The following is a 27,466-nucleotide window of genomic DNA, read 5'->3' as shown; positions in this document are numbered from 1 at the left end:
AACTTTAGCTGAAGTAATTTAAAAATAAAAAAATCCTTTCTTGCACAGCACTCTTTCACCATTCCCCTCCACCCACCAAAAAAGACACAAAGTGTTGCTATACTAGGGTAGTTTCTTGGTTCCTGCCAGGGGAATCTACAAACCCTTGGTACCTTAAAAGTCGCCTACGTGTGAAAATGGGATACAAATTTTCCCAGGATTAAATATGTTATAAAGATGTAAACGCAAACTGCCCCAAAATCCAAAAAGGGCACAGGTCAGCACTGGGGGTGGGTGGTTGAGGGTATGGGGAGGGGGCAGGGGCGCAGGCGCTCATCCCTTAAAGGGTTAAAAAGCAACGAGTTGCTGAAGGTTTGAAAAATGACAAGCCATTTGGCAGCTCAGGTACTACTGAGAGGAAAGAAAACAGCAAATGAGGCACAGGGGTTCCATATTAGTAATAACATACCAAAGCTATAAATTAGATATTGCATGTTTTGGAGTTCCATGAGCCTACAGAGGCACTTGGCCCAGTCTCGAAACTGCTCAGTGATTTGCAATATCCTTATAATGTATATACTGTATTTACCCCATGAATAAAATGCTTCCCGGTTATGATGGCATAAGTAAGCTAGGAGTGCAAACAAATAGCCATGGCTCGAGGGGAATTATAAGCCTACCTGCATCATTCAAGAGGACCATTAAAGAGCAGATATTGCACTTTATAAAAAAACATTACATATCAACATAGCAATTTTAACTACAAGACACCTGCTGTCCTGCTGTAGAGGATTTAATTCACGTAACCATCTCTTGGAGTCAGCAACCACATGCGGTTTTGAAAACAACTTGGGGCATAGAGACATTGTTGGGAGCAGCAGCTTTACCCTGTTACTCAGGCTAGACCATTACAGGTAAAACTGTGCAACATGAGAAACAACTCCCCCTCCATCCCAACAACCTTAAATAGAAAGTGTGGTGTCTAAACATACACTGTTGTAGAAGCAACATCCTGAAGGCCTTTGGAAATGTTCTGTTTTAGCTCAGTCAGTGCAGTAACTCCCAGTTTTCGCTTAATTTCGGCAAGATATTTTTCCTTGGCAGCTAACACCTGAGAAAGCGTATTGATTTCATCTTCTACCTATGGGGAGACATAAAAAGCATCAGTAAATACATAACTCAACACAATTTTATTACTATTTTTTTTAAATATATTTATTAAATTTTTTATGTCATGATAAACGGCAAAACAGATGTAGAACATAAGAGGAGGCAGAAGTACACAAACATCATTTACACAGGTCATGCACATCGCAACAAGGAGTAGCATAAAGACGGCTGAAGTGCATTAATAAGTGAGATGACATTATGGTACATAAATGAATTGAAATTACAGCGAACGATCCACCGCATCCACAGGGAAGGGTAGGCCTAGTATTTTAGCCCGCTCCCCCAAACCATAAACAATTTGCGTTGACACCCCCTACTCCAAGTGACTTTTTCGCCTCGATGTATAGGTCTGTTCCCTTCCTCCAATCTCCTAACATCGGTACTTCTGGTACTCCTCAGCAACGCGCCACATTGCACTGGGCAACCACCAGCCCCAGGTTGCTAAGAAAAGGAGTTAAGGAGTTTAGCCCAGGGTATGTCCACATCACCTGGGATACCGAGTAGAATGTATTTGGGCTTGAGAGAGATATCTGTTCCCAAAACATGACTGAATTCCCTCACGACCCGTGAGCAATATTCATGAATAACCGGGCAGCCCCATATCGTGTGCATAAATGTACCGCTTGCTCCACTACATCGCACAAATTCCGAGGACACTGCTCTCCCCATGCACTGTAGGCAGTCAAAATCGGTGCAGTATTTTGAGCTGTATCAGGGACAGCCGGGACATTATTGCCTCTCTTGGATGCATTAGGGCCGCCTTCCAATCCACATCATTCATCTCTCCCACATCCCTCGCCCACCTGCCTCTCAGCTTAGTCGGTGTATCTGGTATATTGCTGTTGAATATCTTGTAAGTGAGAGAGATAGTGTTCTATTCAAGCTTTTCCAGTAACAGTCAACCCTACAGAGGGGCAAATTCGGGTATATCCAAGTCTCCCAGTCCCTTCGCTTGTCAAGCATGCCTGAGCTGTGCAGATTTTAAGTATTGTTTCGGGTTAATTTGGTACTCCTTCTGAAGGGTCAAGTTACCCTCTTTCAGGAGCTCCTCTATCTGGGAAATCCCCAGCAGATCCCATGTACCAAAGCCCTTGAGTTTACCCAGTTCGCACATCCGCACTCCTTCCCAGATGAGTGTTACCACACTTATCTTGCCTGCCTAACTTGTGCCTCTCGTGGCTTTCTTCCAGGCTTCAGATGCCACCTGCGTCGCTGGAAGCAACTGTTGAATGTCCTTCCCCCGTATATGTAATGCAAATATGACAGGATGGCGAACTGTGCTCGCTCCGGCCTGTAAATAGAGTGTTCTATGGTGCAAACGGACAATCATTTATGGTCACCATGATTGCCACTCAGTAGAAAGCTGTAACACCTGGGAGAGTGATCCCACCGTTGTATGTGTTACGCTGATGCGCCTTGAGCGCTATCCTCGGGTGCCCCCCACTCCATGGTAAAGTTCTCAGATCAGCCTCTAGCTTGGCGAATGTGGCCTTTGGGACTGGATAATAGGAGTTTTGCAAGGCATATAACAGTTTGGTGAGTATGACGACTGCCCTCCCTAGCAGCGCAAGGGGCAACGCACGCCAGTGCTATGCCTCTTCTTGGAATTTCAATACTATGTTCACCAAGTTTCTTGACAGACATTTCCCTGTGGGGAGTTCCACATGAAGCATTCGAGGGAGGATAGTTGGAACAACTATACCATAGGGGTGGTAAAGCACTGACTCACCAGAGTTGATGTGGTAGCCACAGTGAACCCCATACATCTCAAACATCTGGAAGATAGCCAGAATGGTTGTCAAAGGCTCAATGACATAAAGCAGCATATCGTCTGCGTAGTGCATGATTTTTTCCTCTTCTCAACACGTTATTATTAAGCCTAGAAAATCTTTCACTTCAGCATTTTAAATCGAATTGTACTATGGCTCTCACCACTTACTGAAGTCAAACAAATAGAAATCTCCGATTTAAAAAACTGACTACAAGTAGCACATTCAAGCAACTGAAACAATCGGGTTTTGTGTGGTGGCTATTTAGCACTTATTGAAAGCTGCACAGCTAAAGATGTCAAGCCAAGCTGTGGCTGAATTTTAAGAACGAATAAATCCCATTGGCAAGGATGACTTAACTGGGTTTAGGGACCTAACACCCGAGCGATATGTGCTCACTATGACTCCGAAACTCTCATCACCAAATACCATAGCGTACCTATCCATTGCTAGGAAAAACATGAAAAAATGCCTTTATTCATCTCTCTATCCATTCCTGGTTTCTAGCAGTATGAAGAAGGCCAGTGGCTGAGCATAGTTGCCCTGGTGCCACATTTGCACCTCCAGACATGGTGGTGTGGCAGTCGTCAGCTTTTACAGTCCTCTGCGGCTCAGAGCACTTTGCAGCACACAGTGGAATGGCCAGCTGCCGGCTATCATGAAGATGTCTTCTAACAAGTAAAGACCGCACCAGGCTATCAATTCTGTGTTTTTTAATATACCCTTCTTGCCTTTGGCTCAGGCGAGGTTAGGGGTCAGAAGCAAATGACACCTCTTACCTTGGGAAGTGTCAGGAATTCAATTATACTCTCACTATTGGGCAGGGCAGGCAGAGAGAAGGGCAGGCAGAGAGAAGAACAGGCACCTCCCTCACCATGGGCTAGTTGAGAAGAAGTTAAACATATATCTTCTGTGGCAGCTTTGTTAACCCCTTCCCTGCTCATGACGGAACCACTCCGTCATGAGCCACGGGTGCCGTGTGCTCATGACGGAGTGGCTCCGTCATGCTGCGGCCGTTGGCGGCCGCTCCGCCCACGCGGCGCTAATACCCGCCTGTGCGGGCGATTAGCGCAGTGGGCGGAGACGTGACGGAACCACTCCGTCATGAGCACAGCTCACCCGTGGCTCGTGACGGAGTGGTTCCGTCACGAGCACAGCGCCACCGCACCTGCCCCCAAACCCCCCCAGCGCCGCGGCGGAATTCCTGCCGCGGCGAAGGGGTTAAGAATGAATACATAACAAAAATAAACACGTGTTAGGCAGAGAGGGACAAAGTGTCCCTGGGATTTAAGGAATTTCTCAAGCCATTGTGCAAGGAATAGAGATACAAATATAACCATCCCCGCCGTCCACAAGGTAGTAATAATACACACTACTCCTGCCCTTGTGCAAGGCTCGGGAAAAACATTTCACCACCATGCTCGGGCCAACAGAAAATGCACCCCCTCCCTAGCACACCAAGGATAGATTAAAGACAGCCATTAGCCCAGTCTTAAAATAGGGTTTAAGCAGGCACATTCGTCCTATCTCTGAATATTCCCATTTTCTCAGTAACTGAAAACGAGTGCACTACGCTGCCTCCTGTGTATTTTTTTTTATTGCTCCGAACGTTTGCAAACATTGAGGTACGTTTAAAAATATTGCACCAACCCCCTCCCTCTTTGTTAACGAGAAGGAGGTTTAAGATATCTCCCCACCCATGGCTTTGAGCAAAGATGGGGGCCTTGGGAACTATGCTCATTTGGGAAACAAATTTACACACACACAATGTGGTTGAAACAAACACCCTCCGCTTAAGCAATGTGGGCTTGCTAAGCCCTCCACACAATTGCCAAGGTGTAACAACTTGGACAAGATGGCCATGAGCAAGTATAACCCCATCCTGCACCAGGTCTGAAAAGGGGGCTAAAGCCACCATCCCAGCTATCCTCTTCGCAATAGCAAACCGGGCGCCCATCAGGAGTCATCTTGGCTGATATGCCTTGGCCCACACCATTCTAAGGACCCTAACAGCTGCACCAGCATTATGTTTACAGTAAGAACAGGGTTGTCAGGGCAGATGGAGATGGCCTGCATTTCCTTTGCTTCCACTATTTCTGACCCAAAAAGGACCCAGGAAAGGTTACAGCTGGTCCAGAGCTTTGTACACACCTCTGAATAGAAAACCAGGCCGGTTTAATCCGTCCCTGGTCTGTGGTAAGCTATCCCTGTCCTGGTTCACTCAAAAATAATGCCTAGATAATTGATAGTTATATTGCACCCGCTTTACCGAATTCCTTTTCAGAGCCAAAAATTTATGATAAAGAAAAATTCCATGAAAATAGTGAATTGTGTACTTTATCTACAATAATGCATCTGGCAGAGCAGTTCTGCCCGATGTGCTCCCCTCCCCCTTTCACTGTTCAGCTCCTGCTTGGCGTTACTGGAGTGGTGAGCCTGTATGGCTACACCTGTGATCCGGAGTGATGGCCCAAAAAGATGGCCCACCTCGTTTTATGACATCATGGGCCTTTGTCGGCTGAAAATCCAACTAAAGACACTCCTGAATATGCGTAAACTGTAAACCTCATTTACCACAAAACCAGAACACTGCATGCCATTACAACACGGTCGTTACAACGACTGTGTTGTTACAACGCATGCCATTACTCCGCAAGTCGGAACAACAACTTGCTCTAGGGGTCAAAAGGTGTTGGATTTAAAAATCCAACACCTTTCCCACTGTTGCATAGACTGGAGTTGGAATAGTAAATTATATTATTCCAACATCCAGCACCCCCTCCACCCCCCCAGAGCAAGACGTTGTTCCGACTTGCAGAGTAATGGCATGTGTTACAACGCGGTCGTTGTAATGACCGCGTTGTAATGGCATGCGTGAAAAAAGCATGCAAGAAAACGTGGCATATTCAGCGTGGACTCTACTGGCCATAATTTGCAGGGAGTGTAGTTGAGGAACGGGGGAAAAAGCTGGGCTCTCCTGATGCGCTGATGTCACTGGCGTGACCAACATGGCACCAGAGAAGCTGAAGACAGCCCAATAGACTGGTGGGGACCTGAAGCCATGGATGGATTCTCTTTCCTCTTCTCCCGACACCTAGTACGAGGGGGTGAGCATGGCATGGTGACAATAGCCCTGCAAACATGGATTATCTGATCAACACTGTGCAGTGCATAGGGGAGGAGCTCGGGCCTGATGGAACTAGTCAGCTGACCTGGTTATTCACCGTCCAACTGGGAGCACAAAGATGGGCAAGCCATTGGGGGCAATGGAAAGTTAAGGGAGACTCCCTACCCAATTGCAACTGTCCTCTGGAATTGGTTTCATCATGCCAGAGGATGACCGCTGAGATCAGGGCCCTGCCTGCTGGAGAACTGAGGGGCTTCTGTGAGAGGGTGCAAGGCGGCTTGTGGTGCAAGCACCAGGCATAAATGAGAGTGAGGGGAAAGTGGGCCTTCAGTATTGAATGAGTACAGCATGTAACAATTCACAGGACCAACCCTTAAGACTGGGGTACCACAAAGAAACATACAACAAATTGTTCAGTGGGACTAATTTCTTATATAATCAATAAAACTCTCTCGCTTGGTATGAGCAATATTTCACTCCATTTATTCTCCAGAACAGGTGTGATATGACATACATACAAAACAGTCCACTTAAGTGCAGACGGTGCAGTGCTCAAAGGTGCAATGGTGTGCAATATTTAGAATGAAACACATATACAGTGTGATGTCTCAAAGACTTGGCAACCAAAGAACAGTCCAAAACATATCCATTGGTTACTGTTACAATTCGATTACATAACAGACCATCCCCTATAAGAATGTCAGCATTTCACCCGTCAGTCAATTTACAAGGGTCTCCTAGGGACCAAGAGTGAAGTCTGGCACATAACCTCCAAGCAGTACACCTTCTCTTGCTGGGGGTAGCAAAGACGAATGTGTGTCTGGATACGCATAGCTATAAATGTGTGTATGTGCTAGATTGCCCACTCAAATGTAGGGCCTGTCCAAGCATTGTGGCACATCCAACACATCTGCCTGTGAACGTAATAGGGATAAACAGGATGAGTACAGCAGACATATGTGCCCCTATTGGCACGGAGATGTTGCCTCTGCCCGATTCTTTGAGATGATTTCCGCATGCAGTTGCAGAAGACATACTAAAGGACTTCAGAGAGGTCGCACCAATAAGTACATGGGAAAAGCCTAGCCCCACTCATTCTCTGCCATGCCTAGTGGCTCCCTGATTTAGAAATCCAGTGGTGAATCAATGCAGAGGGCAGTACCACACTCAGAAGCTCACTGCTTGAGCAGCCCAATGTCCTCATCAGGACACAAAACATAAAAGAATCAGAAGGAACTAACTGTTGCTTGCCACTAGTTGTGCTCCTGAGGTCGCCATTAGTAGGTTGGCAACTGGGGCTTGCATGAACACCAACTGTTGAGGAAATATCAAGGTTGCAGAGGAGTAGGTCACAGAATATTGTGTCAAGAGCCAGAACATGTTACACAACACTACGGCAACAAGCATAGTGTGCACATTAAGCTAAGTGGAGTAGCTGAGTTTGCCTGAACATGGGAAAAGATAGAGCACCAAGAGTGTCTCAGCAGAGCAGACCTGACCAATTCAAGGGTGTGTGTTCAACAGAAGAAAACCTAAGTGCAATCAGAGAGATTATCAGACACTGGGGGCAACTATGACCCAATTTTGGGCCCAAATCCTAGTAGCTACTGAAAGATCCAGGTAAGCCCTGAAAATCAAGATAAATACCATCTCCACAGAGGTGAACCATCTGTGACTGGACCTCCACAAGGAGAACAACAGGCCATTAGAAAACTGAGAATTCAGGTGAAGTCCTGAAGACAGGCAGCTGAATTAAAAAAACAGCTAGGTATCTCCCTGAAGACGCTCATCTACTAGACTACAGGTTGGATGATGCTGAGGGCGGGTCTCATTATTATATCCTTCAATTTGTGGGGTTCCCAGAGTGGGTGGAGGGCTCGGCGCAAGAAGATTTGCTGGAAAACTGGATCATAGAGACAGTGAAATCTGGAGGGTTGTCGACTGATTTTGTTGAGGAGAGGGCCAATAGGACATTGGTGCCCCCATTGCTCCTAGGGGCCACGCTCAGGGCCGCAATAGCAAGAATACTCAATTACCAGTAAAGGGAAATTATCTTCAGCATGCCAGGAGAGGATGAGATCCAAAGTATAAAGACTGAATAATCAGGACATTCCTGGATTACACACAAAGTACAAAAACTCTAAAAATCACTGATCAAGTAAAATACAAACTTAGGGTCATAAATATGAAGTACATGCTTTTGTTTCTGGGAAAACTGTGTGTGATTCATGATGGCAGATCACACTTGTTCAGTAGCTCCTAGGAAGTATGGGAATGGCTGGTACTCAGTAACAGGAGTGGGACTATGTCATTAAGGACAGGAGTCAGTGGACTCTGCAAGGATCAACGGAGAATAACTGTATTCTTTAGTAAAAGATTGAGTCAGGAACTAGAAAGCAACAGTCCAAATAGGTCTTGAAGCCTGGAACAGAGCAATTTTATGATGCAGATCGAAATGCTGGAAATTAAATATACCAGAACGATGGAGAATGCACTTTTGTATAAGATACCTTCAACATGTGCAGTTCCAGTGAGCGGTACCCAATCACCTATTAGAGGGGGCTGTAGAGCTAGATCTGGGGAAGCATATTACAACATAGCTTTGTAACACCTTGCAACAAAAGGAATCGCCGATGACCTTTCTGAGGAGAGAGACATGTAATGGCAAGTTAGGATAGCTACGGAGAGTGTATATTGTCTTGGATTGGCTGAACTCTATAAAAGGGTTAGCTGGTGGTGATTTAGGGGGGGGAATCACAAACGCCTGGAAAGTGACATAAAATAAACTTTCACTTGTAGCTTTGTTTGTGAAAGCAATGTTGCTCGTATAAGGGCGCATACGTTGAAATTAGAGGGGAATGGGAAGACACCTACAGTTTAGTTTCCAGAGTATTAACTTGGGGTGAGTGAGATTTAAGTTGTTTTGTGAGTTGCAACTTGATAATGTCAAAGGAAGGGAGTTATACAGAGATTACTAAACATACCACCCCGAAAAGCTAATCCCCCATGCACATTTCTACTGACAGTAGTGGTTAGGGGATGTGAATATATACTGTGGGGCAGTCTGTATAGTTCTGCAGGTGAGCTGGAAAGATGGGTAAAGCCATTAAGAGTGATTATTTGGAATGTACAAGGCCTTAATAGCTTTGGGAAGTGACACAGAGTGTATTCATACCTTAGACATTATGCTGTCAGAATAGCATTTCTGCGAGACACATTTGATAGACACTCAGGAAAGTAAGGTGCAATGGAGAGACCAGTTGTATTCAGCCACTTACTCTGCCTTTGCTAGAGGGGCTTCAATTTGGATAGGGCCTGGTGTCGCCTTCCAACACTTTTACTCTAAAGCAGAGAGAGGGGGGATATATATTCTGATTTAAGGTTTGCTAGAGGGTAAGGAAATACTTCGCATGTATGCACTAAACACTGATTATAGGGCCTTTCTTTGGACCCTGTTAGAAATGGGGCCTCCTTACCTTGATAACCCTTTGATATGAGGGAGCGATTAACTATATTCTAGATAGTAATATGGATAGATATGCCCCCAGACATCATAAAACTTGGGATGGTAGTGGCACTGATCAGGATTAGGTAAGTAGCTGGATATCTGGAGACTCATGAGGGAGTATTCCTGTCATTTGACTACACGTAATAAACATAACAGGTTAAAATTAAGACTTGGTCTTAATAGGATAATTCAAGATGCATGGTATTTGAATAGATTCCTCTCTTATCCCGCCCTCTATGAACAGAATATTAAGGAAGAGTTCAAACTAGAATTCTAACTGTGGAATTATACCTATGGGAACTGTTAGAGGTTTCCCAACGGCCCTTCACAGTACAATTGGTACATACTTCAAGGATAACTGGAGGTCGACAAGCACTATTAGATGTAATGAGTGCGAAAGTATGAAAGTGGTTCTGAAGGGCAATTGTATGAACAAAGTATACAGCACTAAGCAAAAGTTACGGGAAACTCTTCCTAAGCAGCTGGAATGGATGACCCAATAGCAGAGATTTGTAACCACACATCCCCAAGAGCAGCGCAGTATTGCTAGAAGCAAAAAAGGAACTAGGGAAAATGTAGGACACCCTAGATAAATTCACCCTTAAAGAATACAGACAGAGGCTTCACACAAAAGGAGATAAGTCAGGTTTCACCATTAAAGAATATAGACGGAGGCTTTAAAGAGAAGGAGATAAGTAAAGGAAATTACTTGCATGATTATTAAAAAGAGAGCAGCCCCCATCTCTAATACTAGCCCTGAATCGACCAAACAGAACTGTGTCTCTAGCCAAGAAACAGTCTGAATGAATCAGTTTGATCATTATTTGTCAGACAGGTCTTTCATAGAATGTGGGCCAAAGGAAGAGATGGTTCACATATGGTGGAGTAGCCCCAATATCAAACTGTTGTGTAAGCAAATGTGAAGCACTTTTGTGGACGTACAGGGCATGCCCCTCCCAGTTGACTTGTAGTGCATCTTACCAAGGGGATCAATGGAAGGGAATATACCTTCTGACTTACTAGAGTATGATAATTTCATATTCATTTTTATAGCCAACATATTGAATATGGTAACAATGGAACATATTATGTATGCTTTAAGAGAGAATATAAAATGTTTGAGAAAGTCTGGAGTTTATATCTGGAAAACATAGCCAAGGACATTTGTAAACTACTGTGCCTGAAAAGCGTCAGAACTTTACTGATGCTTATATATGAATGTATGCACCTACAACTGGTTGGTATCTATGCAGTAAAGGCGCGAGACTGAATTATTTGTGCACTATACAGTTCTGCTTATGTAATATAGTCACAAATTAATGCCTAAAGAGGGACTCAAGTTTAGCACTGTAAAGGCTGAAGTTTAGGGTGACAAAAGTAAAAGGAAACAATATAAAGGAATATGTTTTTCTCTAGCTAAATTAATTTGAATGAGATTGTGTTATCACTATCACTTCAAGCCATTCTTTTGTGCAGGTCTGGCTCTCCCAGAGATCCCTGCCCGCTGGCTATTCTACACAAGACCACTGAGACAGTAAATCCGGTGATCAACCAGATATTAAACACCTCACTTTCCATTGCTGCAGTCCCAAAATCTTGAAAAGTGGCAGGGTCAAACCACTGCTAAAAAAGCTCTTGGCAGATCCTTCATCTCTGGCCAATTTCAGGGCTGTTCTGCTGCTTCCAGCGTTGGGCATAATCTTGGAGAAAATTGTGAACGGCCAACTGACTTCCTCTCTTGAAAGAGCCAACACATTACATATTTGCCAATCTGGCTTCAGACCTAAGCATTACACACAGTACGCCTTATTAGAAGTCTCTGAAACCATTAAGATGAGGCAGGACTCTGGTAACAGCACTGTTTTGCTCTTATTGGATCGTTCAGCAGCATTCGATATCATCTCCCATTCGATTCTCCTTCAGTGTCTTCTTGAGATTGCCATTTCTTACAAGGCCTTCGCCCAGTTCAGATCTTTTCTGGCGGATAGGGAAAACTGGTAGCCATCAGACTGATCAGTGTCATTTGGTGTCAACCAAGGGTCATCACTTAGCCCTGCCTTATTTAATATCTATATGGCCCCTCTGATATCCTTGATAGCATCCTAAGGAATTGCAACCACTTTGTATGCAGGTGACACACAATACTATCTCTTGATAAGGATTATTTTGGGTACAAGCTGAACTGTTTTGCTAAGATCTGTTGAATGGAAAAAAAAAAACATTTAAAAGGCAACACTGATAAAACCGAAATTCTCCTGTTTGGAAAAGCATATCTGTTTTTCCCCCACGTTGTGGTAGCCTAACACATGCCCCGGCCTCCAGCAACAGTAGACATGTCGAAAAATCAGGGAGTGAAATTCGACAACACTCTTTCCTCCTGCCCTCAAGCTCTATCAGAGGCGGTATGTGTTTTTTGATGATTAAGTCTCTAAAAAAAAACTTTGACTTCCTCCCCCTAACTGCAAGGAAACCAGTCTCTTTTGCCTTAACATCAAGGCTTGATTAGCCTTTATGCAGTGAGTTCAAAGTAGTTACTCCACAGACTTCAGGTGGTCCAACACTTGGCTTCTAAACTGATGCTTAAACTCCTCAGTTAAAACCTCTGAAGCACTCAGAAGGTTGCACTGGCTACCGGTTTATAAAAGGGTTTTATTTAAGATTCTCGTTCTGGTCTTCAGAGCATTTAATGCTACGAGCCCCAAATATCTTACTGCCCAGTTCTGTCACCATTGGACTCGGAGGACATTGAGATCCTCTAACACCAATCTTCTAAAACCTCCACCTTTCAGGCTTAAATCCCAGGTGGCAAGTCCTTTATGGTTTTAGGTGCTAAAGTGTGGAATCAACTTCCAGGCCCACTTTGGTTCATTGATAACGAAGCTGGTTTCAAGAAGAGTCTGAAGACTTGCCTCTTTTTTGCACCGGGTACTCTAAGCCATTCGTTAATATATTTGGGTGGGACTTCCGATCTATTTTCATTTCCCCCTTCTTGCTTATGATTTTCTGGTTGTTCCCCTACTGCATTGATTTATAGGTGAAGTTGGTGTTTGAGCTAGCACCAGGATGCTCTTGTATGAGTGACAGTGGGCTCTATAAATACCATATTCATTCATTTATATTTGTTTTAATTCTTTCAAATAAATGGATTACAGCAACGGTTGTTAACCTGGAGTCAGCAACGCCTATTTTGGGAGTCTACGACTCTTTAGAAATTTAAAAATATTAGCAAATGAATAAAGTATATATACATAAAAAGCTAAATTTAAAACATTTTATAAATGTATACGAGTTTGGAAGTACGGGCTAAAAGTGAAGTTGCTATCCTTAGCTTGAGTGATCTAAGCAGTGCAAACAAAGAAAACAGAATTAAGTATTCACGACTAGTGGCCGCAAAGGAAGCACTTATGGACAAGACAAAAAGACAGCATGCATTAGAAACACAAAGACAAAATGATACGAGTCCAGCAAATCAATTAGCCTGTTAAAAAAAAATAAAAACATTGAACAGCTTTAACTTTCAGATTAAAATTACAATTGCGAGCTTGGTGTATTTTTGGTTTGTGAATTAAATATTTCCTAAATTGTGTATTGGACAATGCTTCTTTCTGTATTGTTATGCAGTTCAAATTGTAGAAATTACTTGGCTGCTGCTCCCGGCTTTCAGTAGTGATGCAGTGGGGGGCCATAGAACTCAAAAGGTTAAGAACTGCTGTACTACAGACCAGGTGCTAGCAGGTCTGTAGCTATGGTTACATCCGTGTTTCATTTCAAAGCCTTTTTCTGTTTTGCTAATTGTGATGCTGTTTGATATGTCTGCATTACATTTTCCAATAAACGGTTATCCTCTTTGGGTTCAGCATGTCGGTTTTTATACTGATTTGTAAAGGGGCAGGGCGAAATTGAAACGAGGGGTTAAAAAAGCAGCATTTCCATTTCACCTCCAATACGAATCTCCACTGCAGAAAATCACCGAGCGGAAATACATCAAACTTGGCATGAAACTAGAAATCTACTCAAGGAACGATCTTTGCTTGGTTAAGTGTAAATCTGTTAAACGATGTTGGAGAAATTTGTTTTACAAACAAGTCAGGTGGGCAGCGGCGGCTCCTCTGTAATGGCGGAGGAAAGCTCAGAGCCAGCAGTGGGAAAATAAAATTATAATAAAACAATTTTATTGTCATTTTATTTTTCTGTGACTGACTGAGCCATGCGAGTGTAGGGTGGGGCCCTGGCACGGAGGAGGAGTGGTGGGCATTGTAAGGCACTGTCTTAGCACGGCCAAGCCAATATGCACACTTCTATATCTCCAACCGAGCTGTACTGCACAGCTGGGTGGAGAACAGGAACAGGCTCCCTTTGCCTGAGCGCATCAAACCAGCCCACTAAGGTCAATCCTGGCGCTGTTCTCATGCTAGGTAATTGCAAGAGACCAGGGTCTAGATTGGGTGGGAAGTCTGTGTGGCCCATGGAGCAGAGGAGCGCCGAGGCGGCCGTCAGGTCATCTTTTTTATATATTAGTACTCGCTCCCCCTGCTGCCTCACCACTTTATATTGGTAGCAGCCGCCACTGCAGGTGGGGAAGAAAGGATTAAAGGTTGAAGATATCTTGTGAATGAAAATGTTTTTTTCCATGCCTATAACTTTAGCACCATTTGACGAATTTGCAAAGATATTGGCAGATGCTTACCGTTTAGCTTAGTCTTGATATTTTTAATTTGAACAGAATTGGGATCTGGGGGTACAGTTACGTGGGGCTGTCAAACGTGTTAATTTGCGATGAACTGTGGCACAGTTTGGTGAGCCCTCATGAAATATGGCAGACCTTTTGCATTTTTACACTTCACTAGGTGCAGCACGTTTTGTGCCGATCCATCAAGGGGGCCGAAAAGATAAAATTAGCAAAAACATTTTAATGTGCTAATAACTTTAGTTCTGTATCTAAATGACATGGTGCAGGTGATTAGCAAGTTGATCAAATTTGTTATGGTTTGCATGACTGTTGTGCTAGTTCTGGATCCCAGATGCAGAACTAACAAACTTCAGAACCGTAACTGTACTTTAACTGTCATTTTTAATGAATTTCTGAGGTTTGATGCTTAAGTTGTGGTCTGCATGCCTGTTTTGCGAGTTATGGTTTACAGAGTTAACCATAAGTGGTGAATTTCAGTAGTTTTTCAGTTTTCATTTGTTAATTTAACTGTGTTTTAAGTGAATACACATATATGAATGTACACCTACATATAAACACTTTCCCCTCAGACAGTTTAGTAGAAGGGCTTTATTTTTATGATACGAAGCACTACAATTTGCGAGTAATGGTGAACAACTTAACAACAATCTCCACAATTGCACTTCTCATTTACATCACTGGTGAATGCATTTAGTGTGAAGGTTTGCCGACACCACAGTCAACCACAGCAGTGAACAGCATACTCTTGGTACAGGGCCTGCCCTTCTCCCAGGCCATGCACTCATCACACACTCCCTAAAGGTGGCTAGGCATAGCCTACTGCCATGCCCACTGAGCTCTATGACAAGACAGTTCCATAAGCAATGCACTGGGTGACGCTTAAGGGAAGTGAGGAGGGCTATGGTTGCGTTGCTGACTAAAATGTGTGAATATTATTGGTTTTTATGTTTACCCTTGTAACCATGGGATCCTATCAACTGAATTCTTTGCGAGAAAAGCAACCATTTTCCTAACAAAACATTATGGTTCCATTAATTTTTGGGGCTCAGTAGTGATGGTTCTTAACCTTTTGACTTCTCCGGACCCATCACTTAGTCATTACTGGAATCCATGGAACCTTAATGAATCATTATTGTGATCGGGGAGGGGGGGGGGGGAAGCAATGAGTCATTATTGGAATTCAGGGAACCCAGTCAAAGGAATTTCGATTTGAGCTGCAAAACAATACACTAAAATAGGTTAGCGAGCATTAATCAAACATGTGATGAAATATTTGATTTAATTCACAAACAAAATTTTAAAAATTATATTAATGAGAAGGTAAGGAGCTTTTCTAAAACCAACTGAGGCAACCCATTGCCCAGACTATATTCTGATTAACTGCTCCCATGAAATAATCAGAGGATACCACCTTAATTTTTAGCCTCCAATTTCAAATTTCTTCACATTTACAGAACAGTTTAACATGTTGAGTTTTACTTGTTGCTTCTTTATCCATAAAGACTATTAATTTGTTAATAATATTACATTTTCTAAGCAGTTGCAGACCCTCCCGAGTAGGCATCACAGATAACCTCTGGTCCGAGCACCCCTGGGTAAGAACGCTGCTTTAGACCCATGGCAAAACAAAAAGCCTGAACCTTTAGCTGTGCACAGTGGAATTTGGGGGGCAATGCATGATCTTTGGAAACTCCCTACCTGATACACTGTGCCCCTGAACCCACTGCAAATTGCCTTTTGTGCACTGTTCCCAAATTTCTTTGAAAGGTGCTTTTGTTCTAGAACGGTGTGCTGATTTGAACTTATTTTAACACTAATTTGAACGTTTACGTTTTGTCAATAAAATATTTTTTATATCCTTCTGGTATGTCCTCTTGGCTCCTCACTTTGTTTGGTCTGGCATTATTCATAAACCTTTTGATTTTACTAAAATTATATGTATAACATACTTCCTTATATGGACTTTCGGGCAGCAAACTTCATTCATTGGTGCGTTGTTGAGGCATTCACATTTTTGTTCTACCCACCACAGGATACAGCATGAGACTCAGAGTCAGCCAACTTCAACCAATGGCTTGCCTTTCTGTGAATGACGGCATTCCACTCTTTCACAATGTGCACTTGCACACAAAAAGTAGTTCACTTGTACAATGTTAAGGTCTTGCTGAGTCAGCGCATGCGCTGCTCTGCGAGACATTTAGTAAGGGCTTTTAAAAGTGCTACCACGGGTCTTTGTGTGGCGTTCTGCACGTGGTTATGCACACAGGCACAAGCAGGGGCGCCATATGGCTTTCCTCTCGCTCTGCCAAGCGCGCGCGCGCTTCGCTTCAATGCCCATGCCCCTCCCCAGAGCGCGTCTCAGTTTGTTTTTTATTTAACTTTGAGCAGTCAATGCTTGTTTTTTTATTATGTTAAACAGACATGCCGTGGCAGTGCATGCAATTGCTTTATTGAATAGACGTATCCTTCGCACTGCTGGCTGGTGCAATATGTCAAATGTACGTGGATGTTATAAATAGCCCCCCGTTAGAAGCTTTTTGGTTCCCGCATGCTCTAAACGTACCACAACACATGTAACCTCTGGATTCTGATGTTACACTGATACCCAGTGGCAGGGTGTGCAATAGGCTTTGTGGATTTTTGATTATACACACATCCTTGATGTTTTGTCCAGAACGACGTTGTTGCTTTCTATCAGTTATTGGAATGTTTCTCTCCACCATAAAAAAGTCACATAAAATTCCGAGAATCTCTTATCGGAAGAGCCTGAATCATAAGCTTTTTAGATCATGTAAGCTGAATTTGCGAGCTCCAGAGAGTAATTTGCTGGGAGAAAGTCTCAGAGCCGTATTCAAACACTCAGCAGACATTTCCATCCGGATTTATTTGCTCCTTTGAAGTACTTTCCCAACCAGAGATGGAAAATGGGCCATTCTTGCCGGCCACCCAACAAAATATTTGGAAATGATTCAATTTTTAACACTATTCATTTTTTATCGGTTATATTCGTGGCCTATTACACCAACAATATAAAAATATACAATAATGGCACATGTTTCGCACCGTTAATTTGCAGTAGGTTTTTCAAAAGTGCAAAGACAAAATATATCACTTCAGGGTCTAATGATGAATCTTGTCGAGATCAGAGGCGGTGGTAGAGGGGATCTGGAGCTGGGCAGACCACTCTAATCCAGAGACCCACGTATGTTTTAATACCATTTAAGTAGTTGAGGACAGGATAGGGATCCATAATTTTGTGTCTCCATTAGGCTTCTCTCGTTCTGTAAGAGCTCAGTTCTACAGTTTACAGCTGCACTCATGTGTTATTGGTGTCCAGATATAAAAACTACTCGATCGGCGGACACCATGCTATAACATTACATCTACCTACACTCAAGTGATGTTCTCTTGCAAGTGCCCCTAGCTGTCCACATTTATACTCCAATAACAGTGCTTGATTTGTAAAAAAAAACAAGCATTGGCATAGCCAATAGGTCTCGCCTTTGGGACCTTATAAGTGTTTAGTTATCCAGCACAATATCCTTGGTGCAACATCATCAACTGTAAAACACTTATAAGGTCCCAAAGGCGAGACCTATTTGCTATGCCAATGCGTGTTACAATAAGCATTCACAAACATTGAAGAAACATGGTAGCTTCTTTTTTGGATTTACCAATGTTTCTTTTTTTTTTATTAACGAGGGCCCGTTTGTAAGCACTTCTACACGTTTCTTTCAGCGTTTGCGAGCAGGCAAATTCAGATATAATGTTTTGGTATGTCTTTCATTTTCATGCTTGTGACACATACGGTGTTTTTCTTCACAACCGTCGATCTAACTGAAAACATTTATTACTATTAATACAATGAATAGTATTCAATTTAAAAACTCACGAGACAGAAGGCTTCCCTTAGCAATGCCAGGGCTCGAACTCGTGACCAACTGCTATCACATGAGGCAAATATTTCGCGGACATAACCAACCAGCTGGCTGTTTATTTTTATTGGTTTATATGCGGGGGAGGGGGTAGCGGCGGTTGGGGGGGTGGGTCGTTTCTGGGATAAATAATCAAAGTGCTGTCTGTTTTCTTCATGTCAATCAAACCCCTCCAGACTTTATAAACCTGAATGTTTACTGTTTAAGAAACAACAAAACTATGTATAGGGCGAATAATCTAAATCAGTACGACTTAACCAGGAAGGGAAGGAAAAAAGCAGCAGAACTCAGAAAAAATACCAGACACCCACAGTCATGCAGTACCGTGCTGCAGTTCTGTTGGCTGGGAGGCGCTCATGACGCTGAGCACGAGAGATTGCTTTCACTTCTTTGCAGAGGCACACCAACGCTCTTCCTCTCCCTTGCAGGCCAGACAGCCACCTCCATGCAGTCAAAGGAGGACCGAAGTGCATTAACGTCCTAATCTTGGGCTCTGATTTCGCTTTGTGTGTGTTCTTTCCAAACAGTCGATACAAGTGTGGCTAAAGGGGATTACGAGTTTCATGACGTTTGCAATCCGAAATTTAAAGGATATATTTAGCATTATGGGGAGCAGCACAGAGCAGACACTCACTGTTCTAGTGTATAAAAGGGTCCGCTTTGTTTAAAACAGGTTCACATCACAAAGTTACCGAGGTCTTAGCCTTACAAAACTGAACATTACTATAGAACCATTATTCTAAGTCAATATCCCCCTCCCTTAAACGTTCCCTCCCCTTTACATTTTTAACTTGCCACTTTGTAACACCTATACTGTTATTAAACTGTTGACCTTTAGTCCCTTCACCCTTTAACCTAAGTCTATTAACATCTAACTATCTAAGTATCTTAAAACTTGGACGTTTAACTTCTTTCTTTCTCCAGGTTTAACTTTATTGCCACCCCACATTGTCCTGATTCACCTATGTTCACCATAGTCATCTTAATCTAACATGGCAACTTAAAGGGCCAAACGCCTTACACCTTCTTCCAGTGACAACATTTACAACCATATTCCCTTGCGCACCTGTGCTCAACAACAACAGCCTATGGCTCAACATTAACTGGAAAAATCGAGGAGAATTTTTTATTAGCCTACCGAGCACCTGCCACCGTGTCACACTACCTAAAATGGTGGCCACTGTCAGAAAAATGGCTGGTTAAATTACTACTAACCAGCCCAATTGACATAGCCCAAAACAGCTGGACTGTCATCTGCCAAACCCACTCCCCCCACCCCCCAGGAGGGGGGGGGGGCACACCTGCCCCCCCCCCCAATACCTCATTAGGCTTAACCAACAGTGGATTCACAAAAATGTCTATGTCATGATTTTTTTCTTAAATACATTTGCCATGTTTAAGAGACGGAACAAAATATTTAGGTTAAAATATTTGTCTTTAGCAATAAACTTAAATTTACAAGAGCAGCTGCAATTATTCCACACAACGTTTCAAAAATTTGAGCCCAGGAAAGATTTTGTTTAAAATTGCACACAGAATTTGAGAAGATGCGAAGCGGACCTCATTTGAGGTCTCCCCAGACCAAATTAAAGGAAATGTAACCTTGCCTTGCTGTTAATTGCAACTGCACAAACCAACAAAGAAAAAAAGACTGGGTCAAGTGATATAAAGCAAATTCACCAAAGTGGGACCACTTAAAATACTTGCGATAATTTACTAGTGCTTCTTAGCACATGTAATTATGGTGTGCAGAAAGAAGATGATGTATGTTTAAGGAAAACAGGCCTCATTTATGAATTCATCTCAGTGCTCGTCATGTATGCTGTATGTGATGTTGGAAACAGGCTCTCTTCATGTTCCCCTACGGTCCACCAGAACACACAGCATGGATGTGACAATGGGTCAGCTCACTTCTGCCATTAGCTCTCGTACTGTTATGAACAGCATTTTGCCCTATTACATGTGCACTTCTGTTTAAAAGTAGTGTTCTACCGTGCCATAGCCAATGGTCCAATACATTACTTTGACAAGGTTTTTTCCTTTCTATTCTTTATCCAGTCTTATTTTTTTGTCACACTTGTGTTTAAACTATATCTTCAGGCTACAGTAATTCAAAGTTAGTAGCAATGTTTTTCTATCAAGCATACAGCCAACCCAGTTGGGCAATAGCGGTTCCTTTTTATTTTTCTATTTGTGGCAAATGCTTGCATTAAAAAAAAAATGTAACCATTGCACCTGTGGGAAAAAGCCAGACCTATTGGCTTTATCAATTCTTGTAACAGAAACTGAAGGAATACCACGATTGCCAAGGTTTCCTCTCCCTCACCCTGAATAAGCCAATTCCTGAAACTAAACTGAGCCAACTCTGATCCTGTGGAGAAAGGTAAAATGGGAGAGAGAGAAACTGGTAGGAGACAATCTGCATCTATCATCTTAAAGAATGTTTTCCACTTGTGTGTCTTGGGCAAGGACTGTAGTTTTCCTGGAAAGTAGAATGCCTTGGTTAATTATACCACAGTGACTTGATAAGATGCAATTGCTACGGACTCTCTCCGGCACCAACTCTGTTGGCTTCTGGTGGCCTGCTGAACCCTATAGTACATGCAATCCATGTGGTTAAGCAAGTGGGGGAGGAATGAGGGGTGAAAAGTAAGGCTGTATCCAAACAGTAAAGAAGTTTTAGATAAATGTATCCATAAATCAGACAACCCGCCCCTGTAAACTGCATATGCCCACATGAGGCTTCCTTATGTGACTAGCACACAGACCAAGTTTAGGCGAGATGTCCGACCAAAAGTTGGTGTTCATGATTGGCCAAGTATATGAAGAGGGAGACCAAACTACTCCTCAGGTTGATCACACGCAGGACACCTGATGGGGGTGAGGGGTTTGACCTTATGGTCAGTGTACAAAAACATCTGATCAGGAGACAAGTGAAAGACATGCAGGACGATTGGGTATACTTGACACTCCTTTCCTCCCAACTCTAGCAACATCCATGGGACGTAGCTTCTGGGAGGGTGTTTGGAGAGTGACACCCCCCAAATAAATACATTCTGGACTTGGTAGTTTGGTCTGGGGACCCAGAGCTGGGTCTACTAGGTCTGTGTCGATTTTTCTGGGCATCCTGATTTCAGTATGTGGTTTTAACTTGTTACTTGTTTTGGATCAGCAACTTAAATGTGTTGGCCCAGATTTTCAAAGTTTTGCTTTGGATTGCGTCACATTTTTGACACAGCCCAATGTAAAATCCTTTTTGGTATTTACAAAGTCATATAAATGTCAGTTTACATAGCTTTGAAAGAAAAAGTAACAGTGTATTGCGGTTTCTTGTGTTACTGTGCATCAGGTAGGTGTTTCATGGGTGGTACATGGGCATTCCCATACATTCACCCATAGATTTGGACGCAAACCCAGATTTATAAACATTTTGTATCTAGGTTGCATAACTTTGACAGCCCAACGCAAAATCCTTTTCGCTGTTTGCAAAGTCACACAAATGTTGATTTGCGTGGCTTTGGAAGAAAAAGTAACACATGCCTTCTACTGCTTTGCATTACTTTGCATCAAATAGGCGTTTCATGTGGTGTAGGGGTATTTCTGGGCATCCACCCATGGATTTTAACTCAAAACCATATTTACAAAAGGTTGTGGTCATGGGTTTGTGCCTAAATGATGCGCCTGCCTGAAGTGGACTTAACGAGGAGAAATTTCTTAATTACTCATCGTTATTTCGCCTTTGCAGGTGCGATACATTCTACAGCACATATACAAAGAGCAAGAAGCCTCAAGGATAGTTATTGTGTAGGACGGTAACCATTCATGCACAAACAATATCCTAACCATAACGCGATGCCCTTGCACTATAGCGCAGGGGTGTCTGTGTTGCCACTCAGCAGTCCAGTGTGCCAGCGCATGAAGAGGGCAGAGCTGCACCATTTCTTTAAAGATATCTCCTTAAGTGATGCAATGTCACAGGAGCCCCTTTGCTTGCTGCACTGCGTTATGCCATTTCCTTGTAAATATGCCCCTCAGTGACCGGTGTATCAAAAAGTACCAAATCTGCACCCACAGAAGTGCTCCTCCAAAGGATACAAATGTACTATTTTTTTAATTCATATACATTGGCAGGAGTAGGTTTGGAAAGCCTCATCAGTCACAGGTTTTCAGGCATACTACTAAGAATCAAACACCCAAAATATGATGGGATGAATACTTGCTTGCATAGTCTAATTATTGCATTCCAAACCATTGTTTTCCGCTCACTGTGCCACTCTAGACAGAGAGCCGGATTTAGAATTTGGCGAACGGAGTAAAGGCAGGCAAAGGATTTTTCTGCCTTTACTCCACCCATCAAATTTAGAGGTTTCCTCCAGCCTGGCATACATCTCCATACATTGGCAGGTTCCTGTCAATGAAGGGAAATGTTAATGGACGGCTCCATCAAACATGACTTTTCCAAAGTTTATTTTTCAAAAACAAACTCCCAAAGCGGGAGTTTGTTTTTTTAAGTATAAATAACGAATGCCCTCCTACACTACTGTTTACCCATGTCGTGGGGGTAATTTTTCTTTTTTTTTTTACTGTAACTTACCACCAGGATTCCCCTGATGGTGACAGACAGTAAAAAAAAGAAAAAAGCCATCTAACCGTCAACTCTCAATAGAGTGAAAGCTTACTTCAGATGGCACCTACTCCGTTGGACCATCAAAGGAAGTGCTATGCTGATGAGTGGGCGGTCCTTAAGTTTGACAGACAGGATGCTCCATCGCTGTTGCAACAGAGTATTTGTCTGCCAAATTCTTAAATCAGTCCCAGAGGCCCAATTCATGCAAATGAGTACTGATGCTGCTCCTCATGGAACCACAGCCCATTCCGGACCTTGGGTACCTCACACAGTCGCACTGTGGCCTGCTGTTTTTTTTTTAGTTAGGAAATTTGAGATTCACAAACCCCAAATCTCACAGACTAAGTTACGCCCCTGCACCCCCCACATATCAGCTACCCCTCCATATAACTTTGGGCAATACCACTCTGCAATGAGTGCTGTGATTGATTCAGTCGGTCTCTTTATGGAACTGAATACTTTTTCTGGAGACATGGTGACTCCATGGACTGTTTCGTATGTTTTTAGTGTACAAAAATGCAGTACAAGCCACACAAAAAAAACACTCTTCCTCTAATTTGCACCCGGAAGATGATAAACGCTCAGAGAGGTTTCAATCAAGGTAAGTAGTTATTTGTGGAATTCACAGATGCTCCACAAACAAATGTTATGTTGCGCTTGTCCCTAGAAATCTAGTACGTGTACAGAACTTGAAAAAGTAGATTTCTAATGAACTGACAACCTTTGAATACACAGAGTTCAAGAAGATTCTAATGAGAAGCTCTGAAACTCAATTCTGCGACATGATGAACCAGAACCACGAAGCAAGGCTTAAAACAAAAAACAGGATATACGTTGGAGACCATAGGACTCTCTACTGACGCACACTTAAAAAGGGCCCGACTTAGAATGGCATCGGGCGATGCTTAAGTTCTTGCGAATCCATATGCTGCTATGCTGTGCATCTTGAACCGGAGCTCCTTTCACCTGTTGGTGCACTAGCATGAGAAACTAAAAGCGAATTCCGATGAAATGTCTCGTTAAAGAAATAGGATGCTGAAGTCTGGTGACCTGCACACTTTTGGAAAGGTTCACACCAGCTCCTTACCCACCAATCTCTATTATTGCCCGGTGTTGCATGAGCACACTCAGAATACTGATAACCCTTTGTGTGTGACTGTGACAATTGGAGAACCATTCCTGAATAGCTCACATCAAGGAGTGGCAGCCAGAGTAGAATTTGTAAGTCACAGTAGCCATTCCCTTTCTGGGTGCTCTGAAACTATTCAAAAACAGCATAAAGAGGTGTATCTGCCAAACCCACCCATCAACGTTTTGTTAGACAAATAGCTTGAAAACTACTGAATATATTAATCAAACTTCAATGAGGTAATATTCTGAGTAAGGTTCAGTTCAGGTTTTTTGCTGTAGAAGACAGCAAAAGTTCCTGTATGACAAATTGGGAAATGCTACATTTAAATCACTCTGAAGAGACCTGGGGCAATTTATGTGGAAGAAACTAAGCTGTGCGCGTCAAGTAGCTGTTACATTCCCCGAAGACTTTTTAAAAAGCAACAAAGATATTACTAGATCGAAAACCCACTTCTTCTGGAAAGTTGAACTTGCCTATACCTACGACTGGCACGTCTATAATAAAAATCTATTTCAAGAAGCCTTTAGAGAGCCATAAATGCTAAACCACCAACCTGTAGCATAACTCTTCTCACCAGCCTTTAGCATGAATACCATGCCACATTTCTGGTAGCCCTCAGGAAGATTACCTGACAAACAGCATACAAAGTGACAATTTGTGGATGAATTGTGGAAATATGGATTTTTCTGGTCAGTTATGTCCCCTATCTTGGACCCCAACGGTTTCATGTATAAATCACAAGTACATGTATGTTCCCTCCAGTTCCAGTTATGAAGACGCAAACACATGTGTGTCCACCGCCAACATGTCCTCTTTCAGATTCGCCATGAATGGGCCGGATATTCCATTCCTAAGTATGAAAGGCCACCGGCTTTATATGGTTCACTTATGCCATTTTTCAGTCCAGGCAAGTAGGCCCTGATTCTGCCATCAAGCTTTTCCTGCCTTCTGCCTCTGAAAGCTTCAGTCTGAGCTCGCATCTGTATCCATGAACTTTGTCCTCATTCTCTGCGCGGCTAACGGTGCCTGACATCAGCCTGTTGCCTGCCAAAAACTGTATTTCACCTTCGAAATTATCTGCTCCGCTCCCTACCCAATGCATTCCTGTCTAGTAGTTTAAGTAAACATTCTTCCAGCTACCGAGCAAAAGGCCCGGCTTCTCTGTCTTTATGCAAGTAATTCATAGCCCTGTTACTATGGAAGATTCCTGCCCTCGCATCTAGTGTAGACACTTAGACGCTTGTACACGCACTCACAGTCAGTATAGTCAGTATAGAATAAGATTCTACTCCAAGAAGGCCTCTCTTTTGGATAACACAGTTCTTTAAACATAGGATGTTAGATATGATTTGGGATTAGGTTGACTTGACTCTCCAGACTTCTGTCGCCACATGTAGAGCTAAATGTCAAGTCCCCTTCACCCCCTAGTTGCACGTCAATCACACGTCATGCTGCTGCGCGCGCATTTCTGCCAAGTATTTCTGCTGACATTGCGAAATTCTTTCATGGAACCACCCTATTATGACATCATACCTGATGACGTTCTTTAGTTACGCCCAGTTACACCCACTTTTGCTACGCATGTATGTTTTATCTTTACTATCAATTGTTACGCCTCCTCCATTTGTTTCACTGTAATGCCTATTGTATAAAAATGATTACCTATCAATAAAGTACGGTCTTCACTTCCTGAACCTTCGTGGTGATGGAATCTGGAGCTCATCGATTTAAATTGATTATGGAATAAAGCCCGTTCCGAACCTCTAATACCACGGATTCTGCCTCTTCTTTTACTGAGCTATTGTTATAGATTTTCCGCATCAAATTAAGTTCCGGTAATTAAATTATTTACCACATGAATGGCGCCCGAACAGGGACACTTTCTCATCTCACGCGCCGGCGGTGCGTTGCAGTCCCGGTCTCCTGTCACAGCTGGACGGACAACAACGCGTACCCACAGGATTTCCTGTATCTCCCTCCTGCCGAGCGGGGGTAACTGAGGCTGCGATCAACACCCAGACGAGGCGGTGAGAAGTGCGAAGTATCCAGACCAGAGCCTAGCTGAGAGAGCAAGATCCGAGGTATACAGAGGCCCACCAGTTTCCGAAGTTTCCGAAGTTCCGAGTCGAGTCCAGTCCGGTTCAAGTTCAGTCCAGTTCCGAGGCCTTCCGTTCCGAGCTACCCGGTGAGTACCATTATCGGGGAGGCGTTCTGACGTGCACATAGGTTGTGCCGGTCAAGACGGGTTTGGGTACACAAATCCGGTCTGCTCTGTTTCAGCAGTGTATCTGTACTGTTTAGCAGTATATCAAGTATGTCTAGTATATAATTCAGATTTACCTAGTTAGTATCGAGTATTATGCTTAGTGACTAGTTCCCTAAATGACCATCATTGTTTGTTCATTAAATGTTAAATGTTAAAATGTTTTAAATACGTTCTGTATATTGTGGTGTGAATGACTGTTCACTATTGTGTTTTATGGTATTAAACGTGTTCAAAATTAGGTATCAGATCAGATCAGTTCTCAATATGCCTCTCTTTTCGAAATTAAGACAGATCACTACTAGAAAAGGGGTACTCGAAGAAGCTGTTCCCATTCCTCCTAGGGACACTCCAGGGTACTTCATGTATCATAAACATGGCCTAGACGCCATATTATTTCTTGATCTATGGGTAGACTACACCAAGGAATTACCAGAAAGTCAGAGGTGGCCCGCAGCTGGGACCTGGGATGCAGAGTGCATCGTGAAAGTAGAGGAAGAATTATGGAAAAAGAAAGCTAGACAATCACAGAAAGACGCCATTGAATTATGGCGTAAAGAATCGTATAGACGCACAGAAAAAGCACGTAGACAGGAAGAGAAGAGTAAGGAGAATTCAAATAAAGTTCGAGAAAGTGTATTAATTGAAGAAGGTACTCGAGTAAAGTCAGAACAAACAGACAGACAAAGAAATGCCCTTGTGAATGGTATGTATCCTCTTCTGGCCGAAGGACTACCTAAGGCTACTCCGGAGATACCAAGAGACTTGCCACCCCCATTGTTTCCGATAAAAGCACATCCCAAAGGGCATCCCAGATCCGCAGAAGATGTTTTTCTTTCCTCTTATTTAGACGACGCAGCTCCCGAGTATGCTAATGCTGCGCCACATAGACCGTCTGCCGAGGGGGTTCAACGCCAAGACCCTCCTTCGTCTGTGCCTCTACAACAGCACACCCCGACACAAGTTCCGGCAAGCACATCTGTTTCTACATCCGCATCCACACCTATGGTTGCTATATCTCGTTCAACGAATCCTTTCACATCCAGCACCCCAGGTGGTGCTACCGGAGGTACATCAAGCATTTTTTCTACGCCACCCAGAACAAATAAACTTTCCTTTCAAGAAATAGCCCACCAACGTACGCCCAAACTAGTAACTCCCAACACGCTCAAGGAACTTCTAATAGATTGTAGATATGACCCTGTGCCCGGAAAAGGGGACGAAATGATGCTGGCATCATTACGTATCCGACGAGCTGCAATATAT

General features: G+C 43.1%; 1 protein-coding gene across 5 annotated transcripts in view; it reads right to left on the bottom strand.

Annotated features, from left to right (window-relative positions):
* The window catches only part of TPD52 (tumor protein D52), a 398,200-nt gene that overhangs the window by 79,206 nt on the left and 291,528 nt on the right, over positions 1–27,466 (bottom strand). For all 5 annotated transcript variants that reach the window (XM_085605371.1, XM_085605372.1, XM_085605370.1 and 2 more), the window contains one exon: positions 972–1,120. In XM_085605371.1, coding sequence (XP_085461497.1) covers positions 972–1,120 — 149 coding nt within the window. The remainder of the gene's footprint in view (positions 1–971; positions 1,121–27,466) is intronic.

This window comes from Triturus cristatus, chromosome 5_1 (assembly GCF_964204655.1).
Source record: "Triturus cristatus chromosome 5_1, aTriCri1.1, whole genome shotgun sequence".
In the NCBI taxonomy this organism is placed as follows: domain Eukaryota; kingdom Metazoa; phylum Chordata; class Amphibia; order Caudata; family Salamandridae; genus Triturus; species Triturus cristatus.
Note: the sequence above shows the minus strand (reverse complement) of the source record. Positions and strands in the feature narration are given on the sequence as shown.